The 19,514-nt window shown below is 37.5% G+C and overlaps 4 protein-coding genes and 1 pseudogene across 6 annotated transcripts; 2 read left to right on the plus strand and 3 right to left on the minus strand.

Annotated features, from left to right (window-relative positions):
• The first annotated feature begins 253 nt into the window (after positions 1-253).
• Positions 254-3,708, plus strand: LOC147285104 (thermospermine synthase ACL5-like; annotated as a pseudogene). Its single transcript, XR_015122326.1, has 10 exons — positions 254-961; positions 1,221-1,287; positions 1,381-1,461; positions 1,539-1,655; positions 1,919-2,002; positions 2,301-2,472; positions 2,531-2,606; positions 2,681-2,739; positions 2,857-2,993; positions 3,158-3,708. The product of XR_015122326.1 is annotated as a thermospermine synthase ACL5-like (transcript).
• A 387-nt stretch (positions 3,709-4,095) lies between these two features.
• RPA1A (replication protein A 1A) lies at positions 4,096-7,082 on the plus strand. Its single transcript, XM_086243160.1, has 2 exons — positions 4,096-4,469; positions 5,196-7,082. Exons 1-2 carry the CDS (start codon positions 4,213-4,215, stop codon positions 6,898-6,900), a joined length of 1,962 nt encoding a protein of 653 aa, XP_086099286.1. The 5' UTR covers positions 4,096-4,212; the 3' UTR covers positions 6,901-7,082.
• A 148-nt stretch (positions 7,083-7,230) lies between these two features.
• PSBX (photosystem II subunit X) lies at positions 7,231-7,902 on the minus strand. Its single transcript, XM_086243161.1, has one exon. The coding sequence runs from the start codon at positions 7,782-7,784 to the stop codon at positions 7,419-7,421; it is 366 nt and encodes a 121-aa protein (XP_086099287.1). The 5' UTR covers positions 7,785-7,902; the 3' UTR covers positions 7,231-7,418.
• A 129-nt stretch (positions 7,903-8,031) lies between these two features.
• Positions 8,032-12,628, minus strand: LOC147285107 (mechanosensitive ion channel protein 10-like). The gene is made up of 6 exons (XM_086243159.1): positions 11,166-12,628; positions 10,936-11,059; positions 10,350-10,643; positions 10,073-10,278; positions 9,135-9,443; positions 8,032-8,542 (listed from the first exon to the last, which is right to left on the minus strand). The coding sequence occupies exons 1-5, from the start codon at positions 12,359-12,361 to the stop codon at positions 9,170-9,172; spliced, it is 2,094 nt and encodes a 697-aa protein (XP_086099285.1). The 5' UTR covers positions 12,362-12,628; the 3' UTR covers positions 8,032-8,542; positions 9,135-9,169.
• Positions 12,629-15,197: 2,569 nt separating this feature from the next.
• LOC147285108 (mechanosensitive ion channel protein 10-like) lies at positions 15,198-18,811 on the minus strand. 2 transcript variants are annotated; one of them, XM_086245444.1, is made up of 6 exons: positions 18,278-18,809; positions 17,421-17,989; positions 17,187-17,316; positions 16,561-16,854; positions 16,284-16,489; positions 15,198-15,644 (listed from the first exon to the last, which is right to left on the minus strand). In XM_086245444.1, the coding sequence occupies exons 1-6, from the start codon at positions 18,632-18,634 to the stop codon at positions 15,389-15,391; spliced, it is 1,812 nt and encodes a 603-aa protein (XP_086101570.1). In that variant the 5' UTR covers positions 18,635-18,809; the 3' UTR covers positions 15,198-15,388. The 2 variants fall into 2 exon arrangements, with proteins under 2 accessions (XP_086101570.1, XP_086101569.1); XM_086245443.1 differs by having other exon boundaries at positions 17,421-18,811.
• Between the last annotated feature and the right edge of the window lie 703 nt (positions 18,812-19,514).

Genomic DNA, 19,514 nt, shown 5'->3' on the forward strand with positions numbered 1-19,514 from the left:
CTCATTTGTTGACTTCTGGGCAGTAGTACAGCACACTGACCACACCAATGGGGTCATTATGCACATGTTTTTCAATTCAATCCACAAACTAAAAGTTTTAAGAAAAGGCTACCCGTACCTAACCCTAACAAAACACTTTAATCGTGATGTTGCCCTTTACCAAACTCTTGGCTCATATGAACATGAGCCTTACTTTAGGCATATGTATTCCCCTTACCTAGATCGAACCTATATTTGCGCAATGGATACAATCTGCTCTTGGTAAAACTTCATATATCCATATCAGAAGACCAGGCCCATCACTTCTTCTTGACTTCGATGATTTGCCTGCAGGAGGATCATCGATGGTTGGAGAAAGAGATAGAAAGCTGACTACCTAATTCATGTATCTATGGGTACTGTGTTTCACGTACCCTTCATTCTGGTGCAGTGGTGCTACACTTTCAGTCATGCTAAATTGGCATGGGATCACCACTCACCAAATGGGCAACACCAAGACCAAAGTGAAGACCAAGTGGGATCCATACCACACCCTCCAAACTGAGAAAATTCTTATCCTCCAGTAAAGAATAAAACTACTATTACACTAATTAAATAGAGAGACCCTTTTCCTAGTATCTGTCATTCTTCTTGCTTACACACTCAGAGTCGGACAGAGTTAGTCCTCTCTCTCTTGGAGCTGGTCTTGTAACTTGCTTGTTCAACAATGTGGTCGTTTCTGTGTGCTGCTGTCATGGTTTTCTATGTTCCTCTGCCTCCAGCCTTCATACTTCATAGATGAATAATGAATTTCCCCAATAAGATCAGTTCCCTGAGTTTGGATTAATATATCCTCGAGGATGATTATCAGAGCCAACCCCCAAATGATGAGAGTGTTGAACACCAGCAACATGGTGATTGGTGATCAATGGTTTGAAGAGCAGCTGGAAGATGATCTCAAATGGTCTTTTGCTTTGAATGGGTATTCAAACACTATCATACATAAAAGTTCACATCTTTTCCACCAACTTTTTCACATTATTTTACTCACACTTCGATCTTTGATCACATGCATAACAATAGCATACACTTGGTTTAGATTTTGATGCAAGTACCTTTAAGATTTTCTGTTACTAGGTCAGTATCAAGTTCAAATTTTTCCTAGAAAAATCACAACATGCAAATACTAGTGCTTTCATTTTCAAACTAGTTCTAAATACCTGGGTCTCTCTGCCTTTCAGTGTGTTGCATGCAGGATCAAGCGAGTTCCAAGACAGAAGTCTTTTGGACTCAAAACGATTTGGAAAGGTTTGCTAGCTATCACAATACAAAGACCACAATCACACATTAATCAATTGGTCAATAATATTTCTCTCCTAAGTCCTAATTTTTGGTATTTAGGTTGTAGTGATCAATGGAAAGTTGAAGAGTGCTGAAAAAGATGAGTTTATTTACCATGAGTGCTTGGAAAGTTGCAGTATTGTTTATGCCAATACAATTTCTCCCACATCTCAATTTCTTTTAGTTTGCATTTTTTTTGTGTGTATCATTATACTAAGTAAATTGGTTTCAGCCCAAAAACCATATTCATAATGGGAGGTGGCGAAGGATCAACAGCTAGAGAGACACTCAAGTACAAAGATATAGAGAAAGTTATCATGTGTGATATTGATAGGGTATGATGCCCATCAACAAATATTTGGATACAATTTAAGTGAAAACTAAATGATCTTTCATCTTGCTGTATATGTTATTATCCCAATGCATTTTATTTTGTGGGTTATAAATGTGTATATGATAGCCCTAGTATCATGAGCAAACACAGAATTTGGTTAATTTATTTGGTTGTGTAGCACTGTTACTGTTCTTCTTGGTATATTCGCATGATCAGATGGTGTTGTTCTTATCTATCTTGATCAGCAGAAACATGTTATTGCAGGCAATAGTCAATTTTTGCCATGCTCATCTGACAGCAAATCAGGAGGCGTTTTGTGATGATAGGCATTGTTTTTAATGATGCAAAGTGAGTAATTTGTCTTTTTTTTGCCTTATTTTTGTCTCTCAATCCAAAATGAAGACTTCCATTTCAAAAAGTCCAAAATGAAGAGTTCATGACAAGTATTATGAGTAGACCATATTTGGCTTTACTCGGTTAGTAAGCCTTGATATGTACTAGAACCAATCTGGTGTGATATATATCTCTGTTTTTTTTTTGTAAGTATGATGGTGTTTTATTTGTTAAATGTTGTGAAATTAAAAAATGGTTTGGTGCCTATGTGCTTAGTTATATTTTAACTGATCTAAGACTAATGCGACCAAAGGGATGAGTTAGAGAAAGCTGAAGACAAGTTTGATGTGATTGTGGAAGACCTAACAGACCCAATAGAGGGAGGGCCTTGCAAGCATCTTTACACCAAACCCTTCTATGAGCAAGTGATAAACCCCATGGATATGACATTACATTAATTAAAAGACTTATATGAAACACAGCTTGTAAAATTTGTTCATCTCTTGAAACTTTTGAAAGTAATTTCTTTCTCTCCCAACACAGGCTGGTCCAGCAGGAATTCTTTCCCATAAGAAGATCTTCACATCACTATATAACACTGTAAAACATGTGTTCAATTGTAAGCCCATTTTCATTCAAACTATGTTTATGAAAGCGGTTTTCATGTCATTGATCTATATATACTTTCTGCAGATGTGGTTGCATACACAGCTCATGTGTCCTCTTATGCAGATTCATGTGGATGGGTTTTGGTATGTACCAATTAATTTGACCACCATGACATTATTAGTACTGACAAGAGATTTTCTATTGAAAACCTTGTTTATGTTGCATTTGATTTCGGTGCTGAACTACTAATATATGTACAGGCTTCAGAACAACCCCTCAAATTGGATGTCGAAAAACTAAACCGCAGGATCCAGGAAAGAATTAGAGGGTAGTTGCTCTATTTAGATGGTGCTTCCATTGTATCATCCACTGTAGTAAACAAGCTGATTTACACATGGTAAGTTCGAAGACAGTTTCGATAAACGAAGAATTAACCTCTTATTTATGCATTACTTTTTCCATCTAGTCAGGAATTCAACACTTGATCATCTTTATACTTAAATTGCATGTTTGTGAATCATAATACATTCCTATACTGAAAGTCAGCTTATTTCTTTGCAGGCTTCTGAAAGAAACTCATGTCTTCACTGAAGAAAATACAAGGTTCATTTATGGACATGGACTCACTGATGATGTACAAGAGCATGGGGTCTAATGTGCTATTAGAAGGAAAAGCAATGATAAAGAATAAAAGCATTTGGACATGTAGTCTCAGAACTAGCTATATATAGTTGAAGCTTTTTAGAGAAATCATTGGCTCAAATCCATAAAGTAATCAGATTCCAATAGATTTTTAAACCATACTACCTTACTATTTGCCACTGCACTAGTCCCCACCTTTTGGTGCATTGTTAGAGCAAAACCCAGATCAGCTCTACCAAACTCATCTAATTTCAACTTAATTATGGGTCAGATTTTGAAAAGATTAGATGAAAATCTAGGTTGATCAAACAATTGCAAGTTACACATGATACACAGAGATGGGTTTGTTTTGTACACTTTCATAAAGTAGAAATTTGTTTTGTAGGATGCTGATAGTTCTCAAAAAAAATCTGTATGTAACCGGTGTATGTATACAAACACTCTCTTACAACATTTTCTTACTCTGTTGTGAAAAGAATGGTGTATACACTCCATAAATGCAAGTTTTTCTCTACAGTTTTCAAAGAATGTTATACATGAAAATTAAAATACTATGAAAATAATTTACCAAAAAAGAAACTCTAAAAATATGAAGTGAACTATCTTTAAATTGTTAGACTCACGCAGTCACGCCAAATCCGACGACGTTTCATAGGTTTTGTCCACAAAGTAACATGCTGTGTAAGTAGTTAAGTACAGTAAAGAGAAGTTTTATTTTCGTTTTTTGAAATTTGAAGGGAAAAAATTCGAAGGATGGGGGGCATAACTGTAATGTTACACAAGTTCGAGCTTCTTCGTATATAAACCCCCAATCCATTCGAAAATCAAAATTCTTCTTCTCTCAGTGGGTTATCTTCCCCATCACCCCGCCAATTACACCCTCTCACTCCCTCAATAGTCTCTCGTGGATTCCAATTCTACCCTTCCTTGTATCCCGTATTTACGGCCGTAACCTCACCGTCCTCCTCCTCAAAATGGCGGTGCGCCTCACGCCGAACGCGATCCCGGCGATTGTAGCTGGCGACTTGAACTTGAAGCCACTTGTGCAGATCACCGACGTCAAGCTCATCGGGTCGCAGGAGAGGTACCGTCTCATGATCTCCGATTCCGTTTTCACTCAACACGCCATGGTCGCTACACAGCTCAACGACCGAGTCAGGGATGGCCGATTCAAGAAAGGCTCCGTCGTCCAGCTCATCGAGTACATGTGCAGCGACGTCCAGAACCGCAGGTCCGTCTCTCTCTCTCTCATTTTCTATTTTGGTTAATTACGATTTATTTTGATTATTATTATGTGAGATCATTGCTCGTGATTAGCTTCGCTAATTGCTTCTTTTTGTGCTTAGAAAAATGCTGGAAATGTGTTTGTGGTAATTTTGGGATTTTAAATTCTTCCTGAATTTAAATTTTCCCCAAAATTAAATGTCGTTGTGGTAGTTTGAGCAAGGACCAGAGGCAATTTGCGTTTCAAGAAATTGAGTTTTCAAAATTTGATTAAATCAGTCTTTAAGCTAAAATTAAGTGAAGAAGTAAAAGTTGCACTGTATATAACAGAATGTTCAGGTTGTTTGGACTGCCTGTTTGTAGCTTGTCTCTAATAATTGAGTATTTTATTTTGATTTTTTGAATTGGTGCTAGCTAGCTATTATATGTATCATGCAAATCTGTGCTTGAAGTTCATGTAACTTGAAGAAAAAGAGTGTTATCAGAGCTAGGATGATTTGTTTGAATAACAAGCTACGAATACAATGAGGTCCATTTCTATTGGAGAAAAGAGAACCTAAAAATTAATGTAACTAGAGAACTTAAAATGAATGTAAGCTGCAAAACCTTGTGAATGAATGTAAAGAGTCAGGACATTTTGATAGAAGAATTTCTGCTGTCTCTGATTGATACTTTGTTATGTTTTTCTGCTTCATAGTGTGCAGTGAGTTTTGACCTTGTACTCTTTGTACAGGATTATTGTTGCTCTGAACATGGAAACTATCATACTGGAGTGTGAGATTATTGGTAATCCAAAACCATATGATGGATCTGCTTCAACTGCTCAAAAAGCATTGCCTAATAGCAATTTTGACCAGTCATCCAGGTATGGCAATAATCACATGACTGCCCAGGTTCCCAATGTGCAGAATCTCAGACCTACTTTTCATCCTGAAATCTCTGTTCACAATGCCCCGAATCTCAGACCTACTTTTCGTCCTCAAAGCTCTACTCACAATGTGCCGAATTACCGAGCTACTGTTCAGCCTTCTTACACACCACCTCCACAATACAAAAATCATGGCTCAATCATAAAGAATGAAGCACCAGCAAGGATCATACCTATTAATGCTCTGAATCCTTATCAGGGAAGATGGGCTATCAAGGCAAGAGTCACAGCGAAAGGGGATCCCCGTCGGTATAATAATGCTCGAGGAGATGGTAAGGTTTTCTCTTTTGACCTCCTTGACTCTGAAGGAGGGGAAATACGAGTGACCTGCTTCAATGCTGTTCTTGACCGCTTCTATGATATTATTGAGGTTGGTAGAGTCTACTTGATTTCTAAGGGTAGCTTAAAACCTGCCCAGAAGAACTTCAACCATCTGAAGAATGACTGGGAGATAACTTTGGAGGCAAGTTCAACCGTGGAGCTTTGCCCTGATGAAGATGGTTCTATACCAGAACAGCAATTTTCCTTCAGGCCTATTAGTGAAATTGAGAATGCTGATAGTAATTCTATAATTGATATTATTGGTATTGTGACTGTTGCAAACCCTTCAGTTCCTGTTATGAGAAAGAATGGCATGGAAACTCAGAGGAGAATTCTGAATCTAAAGGATTGGTCTGGTAAGAGTGTTGAGCTAACCCTTTGGGGGGATTTCTGCAACAGGGAAGGTCAAAAGCTGCAAGAGATGTTGGATTCTGGGGTTTTTCCAGTTTTAGCTGTCAAAGCTGGGAAAATTAACGACTTCAGTGGGAAATCCATTGGAACAATTCATTCTACACAGCTATTTATAAACCCAGATTCCAATGAGGCTCGTAGTTTGAGAGACTGGTTTGATCGAGGTGGTAAGGATGCTGCATCCCAGTCCATTTCTAAAGACATTGTGCCAGGAGGAGGAACTAAGAATGAGATACGCAAAACTGTTTCTCAGATCAAGGATGAAGGTCTTGGAAGATCAGATAAGCCAGACTGGGTCACTGTGAAGGCAACCGTATCTTTCATCAAAACAGATAATTTCTGTTACACAGCTTGCCCATTGATGATTGGAGATAGGCAGTGTAACAAAAAAGTGACAAGGTCAGGAAACAGAGGATGGCAGTGTGACAGGTGCAATCAAGAGTTTGAGGAATGTGATTATAGATATCTGCTCCAAGCCCAAATTCAAGACCACACTGGATTGACTTGGGCGACGGCTTTTCAGGAATCCGGGGAAGAGATCTTGGGTCGCTCAGCAAAGGAGTTGTACTTGTTGAAGTACGAAGAGCAGGATGAAGGAAGATTTGCAGACATAATCAGGAGCAGTATTTTCAACCAATTTCTGTTCAAGCTTAAAATCAAAGAGGAGATGTACGGTGATGAGCAAAGGGTGAAGATCACTGTGGTTAAGGCGGATAGGGTGAACTATTCTGCAGAGAGCAGAAACATGCTTGATCTGATTTCAAAGTTAAGTTGGTAATGAATAAGATCCAGTTCAATTAAATAGTTTTAGATGCAGTGGATTTCATTCTGCGGAGATTAGTGTTTACACTTTCTATTGGATTAAGCTAACACAGAACTTGTTGATAGTGATTCTGTTGATTGATGTCAGCAGATCAGCATTTATATAGCCCTAGATGTAGTAACCGGCAACTCTGGAAATTTCTGAATTGATTTGAGGGTATTTTCTTTTTCTCTTGCCCTTTGATTACAACCAGATATTATGTAATTTCATAGTATGCAATTTGCAGCTTTCGGATTCTGGATGTTAATTTGATTATCCAGCAGAAAATAGATGAACAATTGAAAATGTTAAATGAAAAGTGAAAATTCAGAATTGAGAATTCACAGTTTCCTGCCAAATAACGACATGAAGAGTCATATTACACGATGGAAAAGCAAACATAATTAAGCATTACTTAACAGATACATGAAGATGAAAAGTGATGAAGAAACTCCATCATTCACAAAGTGAATAATAAATAGTAGTTGATATCCTCAGCTCCTCTTAACAGGGTCGAAATTGGACACCCCAACTACAGCACCAATGATGACAACAAGTACAACACCACCAGCTGCAATGCTGAGCAAGAAGTTCTTGAGAGATGGAGAAACTCCGGAAGCTGCTTCGGCCACCTCAGGAATGACCATCGAGGCCGTGAGTGCCGCCGCGGTCAGTCCGGTGACTGCCTTCTCCTTGAGGGAAGCCCTGACTTGGAGTCTCCCACTTGATTTTGATGCTGCCAAAGCCTTTGAGGGCCTCACTGGCAGTGGCTTGAAGAAGCTCTCTGATGAGCATTGCACCCTCTTTTGGCTTGCATTGGGTAATGGCATCGCCATTGTAACCGCTGAAGTTGCTGCCATTTTTGTCTCTACCTTGGTTCTCTTCCTAAGGCAACTGCTTTTCTTATGAGATTGTTCTGCTAGATTAAGCTTCTTGTTGTTTGGTATGGAAGATTTTGAGTAAGCTCAGATAGTCATAGAGGTGGTAGAAAGAGCTGCATAATGAACGGTGGAAACTTGTCATTTATCTTTGTCCTACGTGGCAGCCTCTCCATAGGGATTGATGGATAAGGTTATCTTATTGGCCCAATCACAATCAAGACTAAAATTTGTAGAAGGTGGGTTCTCCTTGTTGGCAGCAGAATAGTCTTTGGGCAATTTGTTATTGGGCAGTTGGGTTGTTTTGGGTTATATAATTGGTCCGTAGCAGTTCATAGTGTGCTGATTAGATTTTATGTTGGGCTATTTAATTGGTCAATTCTAAACAAAAAGAAGTATAATTAAGAGGAAGAAAACTCATATAAAGTTTTTTACTTTTTTTTTGCTTTAAGAAAACTCAGAGAGTTCTTTTATTTAAATACAATCAATTTACAATGAACAGAAATTCACTCAAAACTTGTACAAACAACTTTGAAAAGACAACAATATCATGTTTCCAGCTCTCACAAACCACAATGATGAAGATCTTTCTCTTCCATTGGGCATGCATTCTTCATCCAATTTACTTGTAAGAACTGTATTACAATCACACAATGAAAACTTCCTCGAGATGAATTATAACACATCCCACCTTGTCCTTTTCGTTCCAATCACTTGTGTGGAGTCCTCTTCATCCGCACCTACCCTCAACAAATTTGATGAAAATTTCAAGTTGTTAACATGACACTTCATTATTTTACATGAAAAGATCCAAAGAGTAGAGGTTGGATGATCAATGTCACCATGTAGGCAAAGTTCCATAACAAGACAGCAGACACATGCATTAACAAACCATCAAGTAATAGTAAATACCATAACCACAAGAAAATAGATGAGTATGCTTCTCATTGCCTTCTCTAACCAAATGCAGAGTTATATTATCTTTTCAGATTAGTCTGTACTAAGTCCAGGGACTCACATAGGCCTTGACAGGCAGAATACCTGCAAAGCTTGTAGAGTCCAAAACCTAATGTGAAAGGCTACAAGGGCCATCAGCTACTGTTGCTAAGTCCTAACTTTTTGTACATTCGCATGAAGATGATGTTAGGCACTTCAGATGATGAAAGATTCTCATGACCAAAAAACAAATTCTTTCTTATTTTAGGTATTTCACCATCAAATTTAAATGGAATCTTTTCCCTCAATCATGAAATTGAGGATTTGAACTGAAATTCTTGGTGCAAGCAATCAAGCAATGATGATTGGTTAGTTTAAAAGAAAAAAGATACATACTTGGCAACAGAGATAATTCTTGCACAAAGAAAAGATCACCGCGATGTGGGTGGATGTTCTGAAGCAGCTGACACTACATTGCTGAGTTGAACTTTTTGAGGCAGGAGATTATATTTTATACCAAGCTCTTCAAATATTTTCTTCAGCTCTAAGACTAGTTCTGATCTCCGGCTGTTCCTTTCTCCATAGTCCTGGAAGTTTATTGTATGATTAAGATAAAGACACATTTTCATCGTGTTCACATCCTTGATATCCTTCACCACCACACTATGCTCAGGATTCCAGTGCTCATGATTGCTCTCCAAGTACCTGAAGTTTTTAATTTTTCTCAATAATCAATCGCCATAAATTAGAGGTGTGCATGTTTGTATATAGAGTACGTGAGATAGGAACTGACAAGTATTAACAAAAATGCAAAATTACAAGTAAATCGTTTACATTACAAAGAGAGAAGGAAAAAGGAAAAAAGGAGCTAACCACTAAAAGATACAAAAGAGATTAATAAAGCTCGACATCTGTGCTTGTTTTGATCAACTCTTGTTAGGAATATATCAGAAAAAGAAAACAATTGAGTGAAAGAAGAAAACCATGGTCAGGATTTAGTTCCCCAAGCAAAAAGTGATCCAAGGATAGCAGAATCACCCAACAAAACTTTTTTACTGATGAATTAATCAATATGAGAAACCTGTTTGCAGCTATTAAGCTCAGCAAGAGCTTAAACTCCAATCTTGTAAGTCATGATAATGTTTGAAATAGCACCACCAGGTTCAAATAAATGCCAACTGCTAGTATATGTATATCTAGAAGAGATATTCATGACAGTGCTACAAGCTTTACAATAAGTTGTATTTTTTGAGCTGAGAGAGCCTCTAAATATAGACTGTCATATTCAATTCCAATAAATAATTGAGAAGAATAGGATGTTGGAGTCGACATACGTTTTTATTCTGGCTTTTAGTTTCTCAACAGTCTCAATCGAGGTAGAAAAATCAACAGCAAATTCAACAGAATCACCCATCTCCTCCGGGCTCCTAAAATAGTTGCTGATGGGTTTACAAGCCAGTACTGAATTTGGATAGCATATTAGCTCCTTGTCATATCTTAAGAAGATTGTTGTCAATATGTTCATCTCTTTAACAATCATCTGTGAGGTTTCAATGTGTCAAGTAAGGTTGTTTTAGAAGCAGTAAGGAAATTTTAGGATTACGGAATTACCTGTACTCCATCAACAACGCAACGGTCTCCTACATCAAATGGGTGCATCACAAAGACAAATATGATGGCTTCAAACACAGTTTTAGCAGTAGTACCAAACACAAACGCCACCAGTAAAAGCTGAGATGATATAAAGACCAGTATTTTGGTTGTCAAAAAACCCATCAGAAGTAACCAGACTATAAGGATTACAGGAAGCGAAATCCCTGAGGCAATCCTATTCAGCTCCTCTATGGCTGTTTGATCATCATTTAAGGTAAACACCAGTAATTTGCGTTCATTGTAAAGCTTCACCTGCAAACAAGAACAATTATAAGAGTCATAAAGTGAAACCTCTTGGGGAAGGTTCTGATCTCCTATGTCAATGTTCACACCATGATAGAACTAAGATCCAACCAGAGGGTAGTTTTAAAGACTTAAGTTCTATGTGGTAGTGTTAGTATTATACAGTGTAAGTTTCACAGTACAGAAGTGTCAGATAAATACAAAATGTAACTTTTGCAGATTGTGTGCACTCATCTGGAAAAAAGCAGATACAAAGATTACATATAGTAAAAGAATAAAGTGAATCAAATAAAGAAGTTACCAGCCAGTTCCTCAAAGAGTTTCTATTGATCTTTTTACTTGCTGCTGCTTCTTCAAGCTGAGGAAGTACAAGGTCGACCTCTTCCGTTACCAAGAAGCGCTTGAGGTCATCTTCCTCAATATATCTAGTCCATTTAACAGATTAAAAGTTAAAATAGGAAGAGAACTGTAGATAAAAATGCAAGTCATTATAAAGCTGGAGGAATTTTTTGAAAAGAAAGAAATTCTCACTCGCTATCTTTACAGCCTACATTCTTGAAGATATGATTAGCCACGGCACTTGCGTCCAACTCCCTAGTAATCTTCTTCTCATCATAAATACTGTCAAGTGTCTGGGAGAAGAAAGAGAACCAAGAACCCATTACACTATTAATCAACTCTTCCATAGTCCTAGAATTTTTCTCCTGAATCATTTTTTCAGGCTTTTCTACAGAATTCACCACTTCCTTCCACTTGTTTTTGTCTTTCTTCGAATTTCTCAAACTCAACTGGCTAGTCTCCGGCTGACGCCCTGAAAGGACATGGAGAACACACTGATGAAAGATTGCTTCTTGAATCCAATTAAAGAATCTCGTGCACTGATAAGAAGAGGCTAATAACTTCACAAACCCGTTCTTCACCAGCCATATGGCTGCTCCAATTAGAGAAGAAGCCATAGCCCTTGTAATATAATGTAGAATCCTAGAGGTTTTCCTTGACCTCTTTACCCCACGTTGAAACAACAAAGCCCATGCCAGAAGATTGAAACCGAACCAAATAAAAACCTGCACACTTCCCTTTAACCCATGAACCAAATACAGAAACTTATATGTAGGCAGCAACTTCATTCTTACCAAGAAACCCAGAACAATATTGACAAACCATTTTGTGACCAATCTACCACCCAACACAACCAACACCATAGCACACCATTTCCATAGTTCCAATCCCCAAAACATCCTATCTTCCAACTTATCAACAGTGAAGGAAGCAATTAAAATCCCTAGAATGCACACAAATGCAACCCCCTCAATCAAGACCCACATTTTCCACTTGTTACCGGATTTTTTACTCCCCTTTTCATCATGATCATCCACGACACCCGGTGTTCTAATCAACGGTGTTTGTGGGGTTATAGGGGCTGACCTTAGAGTGTCTGTTGGAGTAGTGGCAGTTGAGTTCAATTGGGTATTTTCTTCAGTCAACTTCACTTCACTAGGATACGCCATCCTCGGAAGCATACTCGAAGTGGGACTTGGCCTTGTAATCTCTGGAGAAGCAGAGCCTGCGACTGTGGACATTGGGAGGAGGCTCTGACGCTCCGTTAGCTCAAGATTCGAGCCTCTGCTTTCATTGTTCAAACTGATATGCTCTTCTTCGGTGTCCAAAATCTGCACAACGTAATCGTTTGTTCCTCTCTTCTCCTCCACGCCTTTTCCACCTTCCATGCTCACTTTTCTTCTCTGTCGTCACAGTTGCACAAGATTCGTCTCCGTACTTGTTCTTCTTCCCCGGGTAGCACTTTAGAACCGCGAAATTAACAAACAATATGTAACCCGAAAAAAAAAATATATAATATCAATTGACTTGATGTCTTGATTATAAAATTTAGAACATGATAGATGCCATACAGCTAGTACCATCCTCGTATTGTAATTTCTGATGTTATTGTAAAGAGAAAGTCTTGCATGCTAGAAAAAAAAAAAAAAAAATTATATATATATATAATTGGTCTCACAATATAAAAACTAGATCGTCTTAATAAGTTTGAGGGGAGGGGAACACTGAATGTTATAATACATCTGTGCATGATCCTAGGATATTTTTATAACGTTTGTTATATATACCATATATAAGATGCCCCACAGACTTCAGCAAAAATATAAAAAGACCGATTATACAATACATGTGAGGAAAATATTACAATATAGAGAATAATTTATCTGTTCTCATAATAGAGACATGTGGTATCACACTTAAAAATAAAGAGAAAAAAAAAAAACTTTTTTTAATAATTAAGAAATAGAAGGAGAAATACCACGTGTCCCTACATGATAGATACATGTAAGTTCTTCTCAATAATATAGCTTATATAATCTTATAATGTTTGTACCATAGCATGTGTTGTTATATCGGTGTTACTTTAATTACTATCCTATAATATAGTTATATAAAGAAGACTTCACAAAAAAAAGAAAAAGACGATTGACTATAAAAAATATAGGCCACTGATCAAATCATGCAAGTATGCAACTGGAATTTACAACAAAAATAATAATGCAACCAGAAATTAACAACTTTATTTTTTGTTTTTTGTTTTTTCTGAGAGGGAATTATCAACTACTTTCTGTATTTGACGTTAATGGTTAATTTATCATAGAACATTGCATGGGCTGGTAGCCCTGTGAAATACAAACAGAGAATAAAACAGTCGCTGGCTAGTGGCTTTTCTTTGCAAAGAGATAGAGAGAACAAAACGACGACGTGTCCATACTGATCCCGGTTGCCTCAGCTGGTTCGTTAGAGCATGTACATTGACAGGCCAAAAGCCAGGCTAAAGGTAAGATTTAGCCTAAAATGTAAAAAAATCTATACACTGCTGGGTCAAACTTGCCAAGATTTTGAACTAAATTTGGCCCATGTATCTTTCTTTTGCATGCACAAAAGCCAAGTATCAGTGGAGCCCGCATGAGAAAAGGTGGATATAGTGGTTTCCATGTCGTGCAAATATTGGAGAGCAAGGGAGTGGCGGGACCCGTCCGTTCTTCACATGGAGGACAAGGACTGGCTCACCTTCGCATGTTTTTATTTTTACCTTCATGTTTTTTTGATTAATAATTAGCTCAGCTAATTAGATGATGACATGTGGCTCAATCAATTAATAAATTAAATAGATTGTCTTTAGCTTTAGCTTTAGCATTGTACATGCTCTTAGGCCATCCACAGTGGTGAGAGTAAGAGTGAGAGTTGAGAGTAATGTAATTGTACCTAATTAAATTAAGCTTAAATTAGATTAAATTATAGGTGTGAATGCTCAATATTTAAATTAAGTCTAGTAATGCAAGCGTGAATGCTCAATATTTAAATATTTTCTGAATTTTTAAATATTTTTTCTAAATTTTTCTATATTTTTTTAGTATTTTTCAATTTATTTATAAAGGTAAATTAATGTGGACCATTGATCTCCAATTGATATATCAAACGGAGAGCCCAAAACTTGCCACGTGTCATAGGCGGTATATATATCTATATATTTTAATAATGTATAACGGTTATTTAATGTGGACTGTTGATCTCCAACAGTTCGAAAATCATAGCCGTCCGTGAGCTACACACTCGTGTGGGGGGAGTGTAGTAGACAAAGTCTGCAGTAAACAGTAGCATGTCAGCTACTTTTCTTTTAATTTATGTTTTTCAAAAACACCCCTTCATTTTCTTTGAATTCCAACTCACACAATCAACTTTTTATTTTGTGCAAAGGGTGAGGCAGAGTTTTAGCATGTTATGGGGCCCACAAAAATAAAAATTTCACAAACTCTCACTCTCAGCCGGTGCTTCATCTCGCCCTCAACTCATAACTCTCACTCACTCTCACACTCAACCCTCCGGCCCACTGTACATAATTTAATATCTTTCTTTTAACTCTCACACACTCTCACTCTCAAGTTCACCCTCGCTGCTGTGGAAGGCCTTAGATAGGAGTAAGACTTTGTTTCCACTTTCCAGTTGGGTCTAGAGAATAGGAAGCAAGAAAACTTGGTGGTCTAGGACACGTACATGGCCACAGGCCCAGAGATTGACTGCTACTCGTGGACGGCCCACATTTGGTATATGTCCACTAGAATTTGGGTCCAATATATCACAACAATAAAATTGCAAAAAAAAAAAAATCGTGTATGAATTAATTTTTTTTATTTATTGAAAATAAAAATATAAAAAATTGTTAAGTGAGTTCTAGTTTTTCTAGGATTACTATTACTTGTTGTATTATTTTTCAAAACCTAGATTTTGACAAAAATTGTATGTATTTGTGAGATGAGAAAGAAGGAGGTGTCTATTTAGGGGAATGAGACCAGCATTGTTCCAAATTAGATATCATCTCTCTGCATGTTGCAAATTGTTTTCAGCTCTCCGAAACCACGATGTAACAAACCATCAAGTAATAGTAAATACCATAACCACAAGGAAATAGAAGGGTATGCTTCCCACTGCCTTTGCTAACAAAATGCAGAGTTATATTAGCATGAAGATGATGTTAGGCACTTCAGATTATGAAAAACTCTCATGACCAAAAAAAAATTCTTTCTTATTTTAGGTATTTGATCATCAATTTTCATAGGATCTTTTTCCACAATCATGAAATTGAGGATTGGACTGAAACTCTTAGTGCAAGCCATCACACAAGGCTGATTTGTTAGTGTAAAAGAAGAAAGGCACATAGCTGCAGCTAAGAGAATTTTTGCACAAAGAAATGATCACCGCAATGGGGGTGACCCGACATAGCTGAGTTGAACTTGTTGAGGCAGGAGCTGATATGTTATATCAAGCTCTTCAAATAGTTTCTTCAGCTCTAAGACTAGCTCAGACCTCCGGCTGTTCTTGTCTCCATAGTTCTGAAAGTTTATGGTATGCGTAAGATAAAGACCCATTTTCATCTTGTTCACATCCTCAATATCATTAACCAACACACTATGCCCAGGTTTCCAGTGCTCAGGCTTGCTCTCCAAGTACCTGAAGTTTTTAATTTTTCTCAATAATTAATCTCCATAAATAAGAGGTGTGCATGTCTGTATATAGAGTATGTGAGATGGGAACTGAGAAGTATTAACAGAAATGCAAAATTACAAGTAAATCATTTACATAACCAAGAGAGAGAAAAAAAAAAAAAAAAGGAAGAAAGGAGCTAACAATTAAAAGATACAAAAGAGATTAATAAAACTCCACTACTGCGCTTGTTTTGTTCAACTCTTTTTATGAATATTTCAGTAAAAGAAAACAGTTGATTGAAAGAAGAAAACCATGCTCAGGATTTAGTTATCCTAGAATAGCAAAATCACCCAACAAAACTTTTTTACTGATGAATAAATCAATATGAGAAACCTATTGCAGCTATTAAGCTCATTGCATGATCCTATCTGTTCCAGATCCTAAACTCCATTCTCGTATGTCATGATAATGTTTGAAATAGCACCACCAGGTTCAAATTAATATCAACTGCTAGTAAATATATATCTAGAAGAGAGATTCATGACAGTGCTACAAGCTTTACAATAAGTTGGGTTTTTTGAGCTGAGAGAGCCTCTAAATATAGACTGTGATATTCAATTCAAATAAATAATTGAGAAGAATAGGAAGTTGGAGTCAGCATACCTTTTTATTCCGGCTTTTAGAGCCACAATAGCATCAATCTTCGTAGAAACATCAACAGCAAATTCAACAGAATCACCCATCTCCGGTGGGCTCCTATAAAAGTTGCTGATGGGTTTAGAAGCCAGTAATGAATTTGGATAGGATATCATCTCGTTGTCATATCTTAAGAAGATCGTTGTCAATATGTTCATCTCGTCAACAATCATCTGTCAGATTTCAATGTGTCAAGTAAGGTTGTTTTAGTAGCAGTAAAGGGATTTTAGGATTATGAAGTTACCTGTACTCCATCAACAACGCAACGGTCTCCTACATCAAAAGGGTGCGTCACAAAGACAAAAATGATGGCTTCAAACACAGTTTTAGCAGTATTGCCAAACACAAACGCCACCAGTACCAGCTGAGATGATATAAAGACCAGCGTGTTGGTTGTCAAAAATCCCATCAGAAGTAACCACATGATAAGGATCACAGGAAGCAAAACCGCTGAGGCAAGCCTATTCAGTTCCTCTATGGCTGTTTTTGTATCATTTAAGGAACGCACCAGTGATTTGCGTTCAAGGTAAACCTTCACCTGCAAACAAGAACAATTTTTTAAGAGTCATAAAGTGAAACCTCTTGGGGAAGGTTCTGAATTCCAATGTCAACGCTCACAACATAATACAATTAAAATCCTACCAGAGGTTAGTTTTAAATATTTAAGTTATATGTGACAACTGGATGTCACAACATGCACTTAAAATTAATGTAGTTTGTAGTAGTATTATACAGCCTAAGTTTCACAGTACAGCAGTGTAAGTTATATACAAAATGCAACTTTCGCAGATTGTATACACTCATCTGAAAAAAGCAGATACAAAGATTACATATAATAAAAGAATAAAGTGAATCAAATAAAGAAGTTACCAGCCACTGCTTCAAAGATGTTTTTTCGATCTTTCTACTTACTGCTGCTCCTTCAAACAGAGAAAATACATGGTCGACGTCCTCCTTTTTCATGAAGTTCAAGAGGTCAGCTTCCTCAATATACCCAGTCCTTTTAACAAATTAAAAGTGAAATAGCGAGAGAGTTTCAGATAAAAATGTAAGTCATCAAGATTAAAGGTTGGAGGAATTTTTGTAAAAGAAAGAAATTCTCACTTGCTATTTGCACACTTGGCTACTTTCTGGAATATTTTATATGCCACAGCTTTTGCTTCCAAGTCACTAGTAATATCCGCACCTTCCTCATCATCAATACTCTCAAGTGTGTTGGAGATGGTAGACAACCCAGAACCAGTTACCACATCAATCAACCCTTTCATGGTCCAAGCAGAAATTTGCTCTTGCTTCAATTTTTTAAGCTTTTGTACATGAACCACTTCTTCTTTGGCCCCTTCCTTCCCCTTCTTTTTGTCTTTCTTCAAAATTTTGAATCTCAACTTGCCATTACAGGCGTCATTCCCTGCCTCGTCCATCAAAAGGGTGCGGAGAACATACTGCTTAAAGATTGCATCTTGAATCCGATCAAAGAATCTCTTGCACTGGAAAGAAGAGGCTAATAGTTTCACTAACAAGTTCTTCACTAGCCATATGGCTGCTCCAATTAGACAAGAAGCCAGACCCCTTGTGATATAATGTAGAATCCTTGAGGTTCTCCTAGACCTCTTAACCCCATGGTCAAACAACAAAGCCCATGCTATAAGAATCAAAGCCAACCAAAAGAAAACCTGCACACTCATCTTCAACCCATAAACAAAATACAAAACCTTCTTCTTAAGCAGGAAGTTCCTTTCAATCAAGAAAACCAGAACATTAATAAACCATTCTGTGACCAATCTACCACACATGACAACCAACCCCAGAACACACCATTTCCATAGTCCCAATCCCCAAAATATCTTGTGTTCCAACTTATGAACAGTTAAGGAAGCAATTAAAAACCCAACAGTGCCCAAAAATGCAAGATACTCAATCAAGACCAACTTATTGAACTTCTTACCGTACATTTCACGAACCTTATTATAGGCAATTTTGTATACCTCTTCATCATCATCGTCCTCACCACCCGCTGGAGTGACTTTGGTGCTTGGTGATGGATTGGCAATTGGCTTCAACTGGGTATTTTCTTCAGCCAAGTTCACTTCACCTGGAATATTCCGAGGCTTATTCGAAGTGGGACTTTGCTTTGTAATCTCTGGAGAAGCAGAGCCTGCTGCGACTGTGGACATGGGTGGGCTCTGAAGCTCCGTTAGCTCAACATTGGAGCCACTGAACCCTCTCTGCGGAGACCCATTTTGGGAATTCAGTGAAGAAATCTGCAAAACGACTTCGTTTGTTGCTTTCTTCTCCTCCACGCCTTTTCCACCTTCCATGGTCACTTTTCTCTGTCAATGATGATACTGGTTCTTCTTTCCGGGGTAGTACTACTTGAGCGCGAAATATTATAATATAGCCTGCATAATCTTATAAATTTATAATATTTGTATCATGCATCATCTTCTATAGTAATATATAAGACGACTTCAGAAGAATGAAAAAGACGAAGACGACTGACTATGAAAGATATGCAATCTAATCCGAAAAGGAAAATATATAATATAGACCACTCAAATCATCCAACTGATTGGCCAAAAAAACAAAAATCATCCAACTGGGATTGATAATAAAAGATAATGCAACTGGAAATTAACAGTTAATGTTTGATGTGACGTTAGTAGCCGAGAGGGCAGTATTAGCTACTTTCTGTATGCATTTGACGTTAATGGTTAGTTAACTTATCATATAACATTCAACATTGCATGGGCTGGTGGCCCTGTGGAGTGTAGAGTATGTTTGGCCTCACGTGAGTAGAGGCTGATTTCATTAATTGAAATAAGTGGCTTCTATTTGGCCACGTTGCAAAGGTGGAAAAGCTTCTCTTGGAAGCTTCCTGCTACATTCCAAAAAGGCAGCTTGCTGCCCTTTTCTTATGTTGTTGTTCCACTTGTCCGAAAATTGATAGCAGAGAGAGAGAGAGAGAGAGAGAGAGATAGAGAGGCAGATGCTGTCTTTGTGTGAGAGAGGAAGAAGTTGGATGTTGCCACTGCAATTCTTTGAGAGAAAATTAGAGAGAGCTTGAGTGTTCTTCCTATTTTGTTTTTCTTAAAGTGAGATTGTGAGATTGTGGTAGTAATAGTTTGAGATTGTGAGTGAGAACTCTTGTGTGATCTTGTACTCTTCTTCTTCATATAATGAAACCCTTAGACCAAAGTG

This window comes from Dryas octopetala, chromosome 5 (genome assembly GCF_963921425.1).
Source record: "Dryas octopetala chromosome 5, drDryOcto1.1, whole genome shotgun sequence".
NCBI lineage: Eukaryota > Viridiplantae > Streptophyta > Magnoliopsida > Rosales > Rosaceae > Dryas > Dryas octopetala.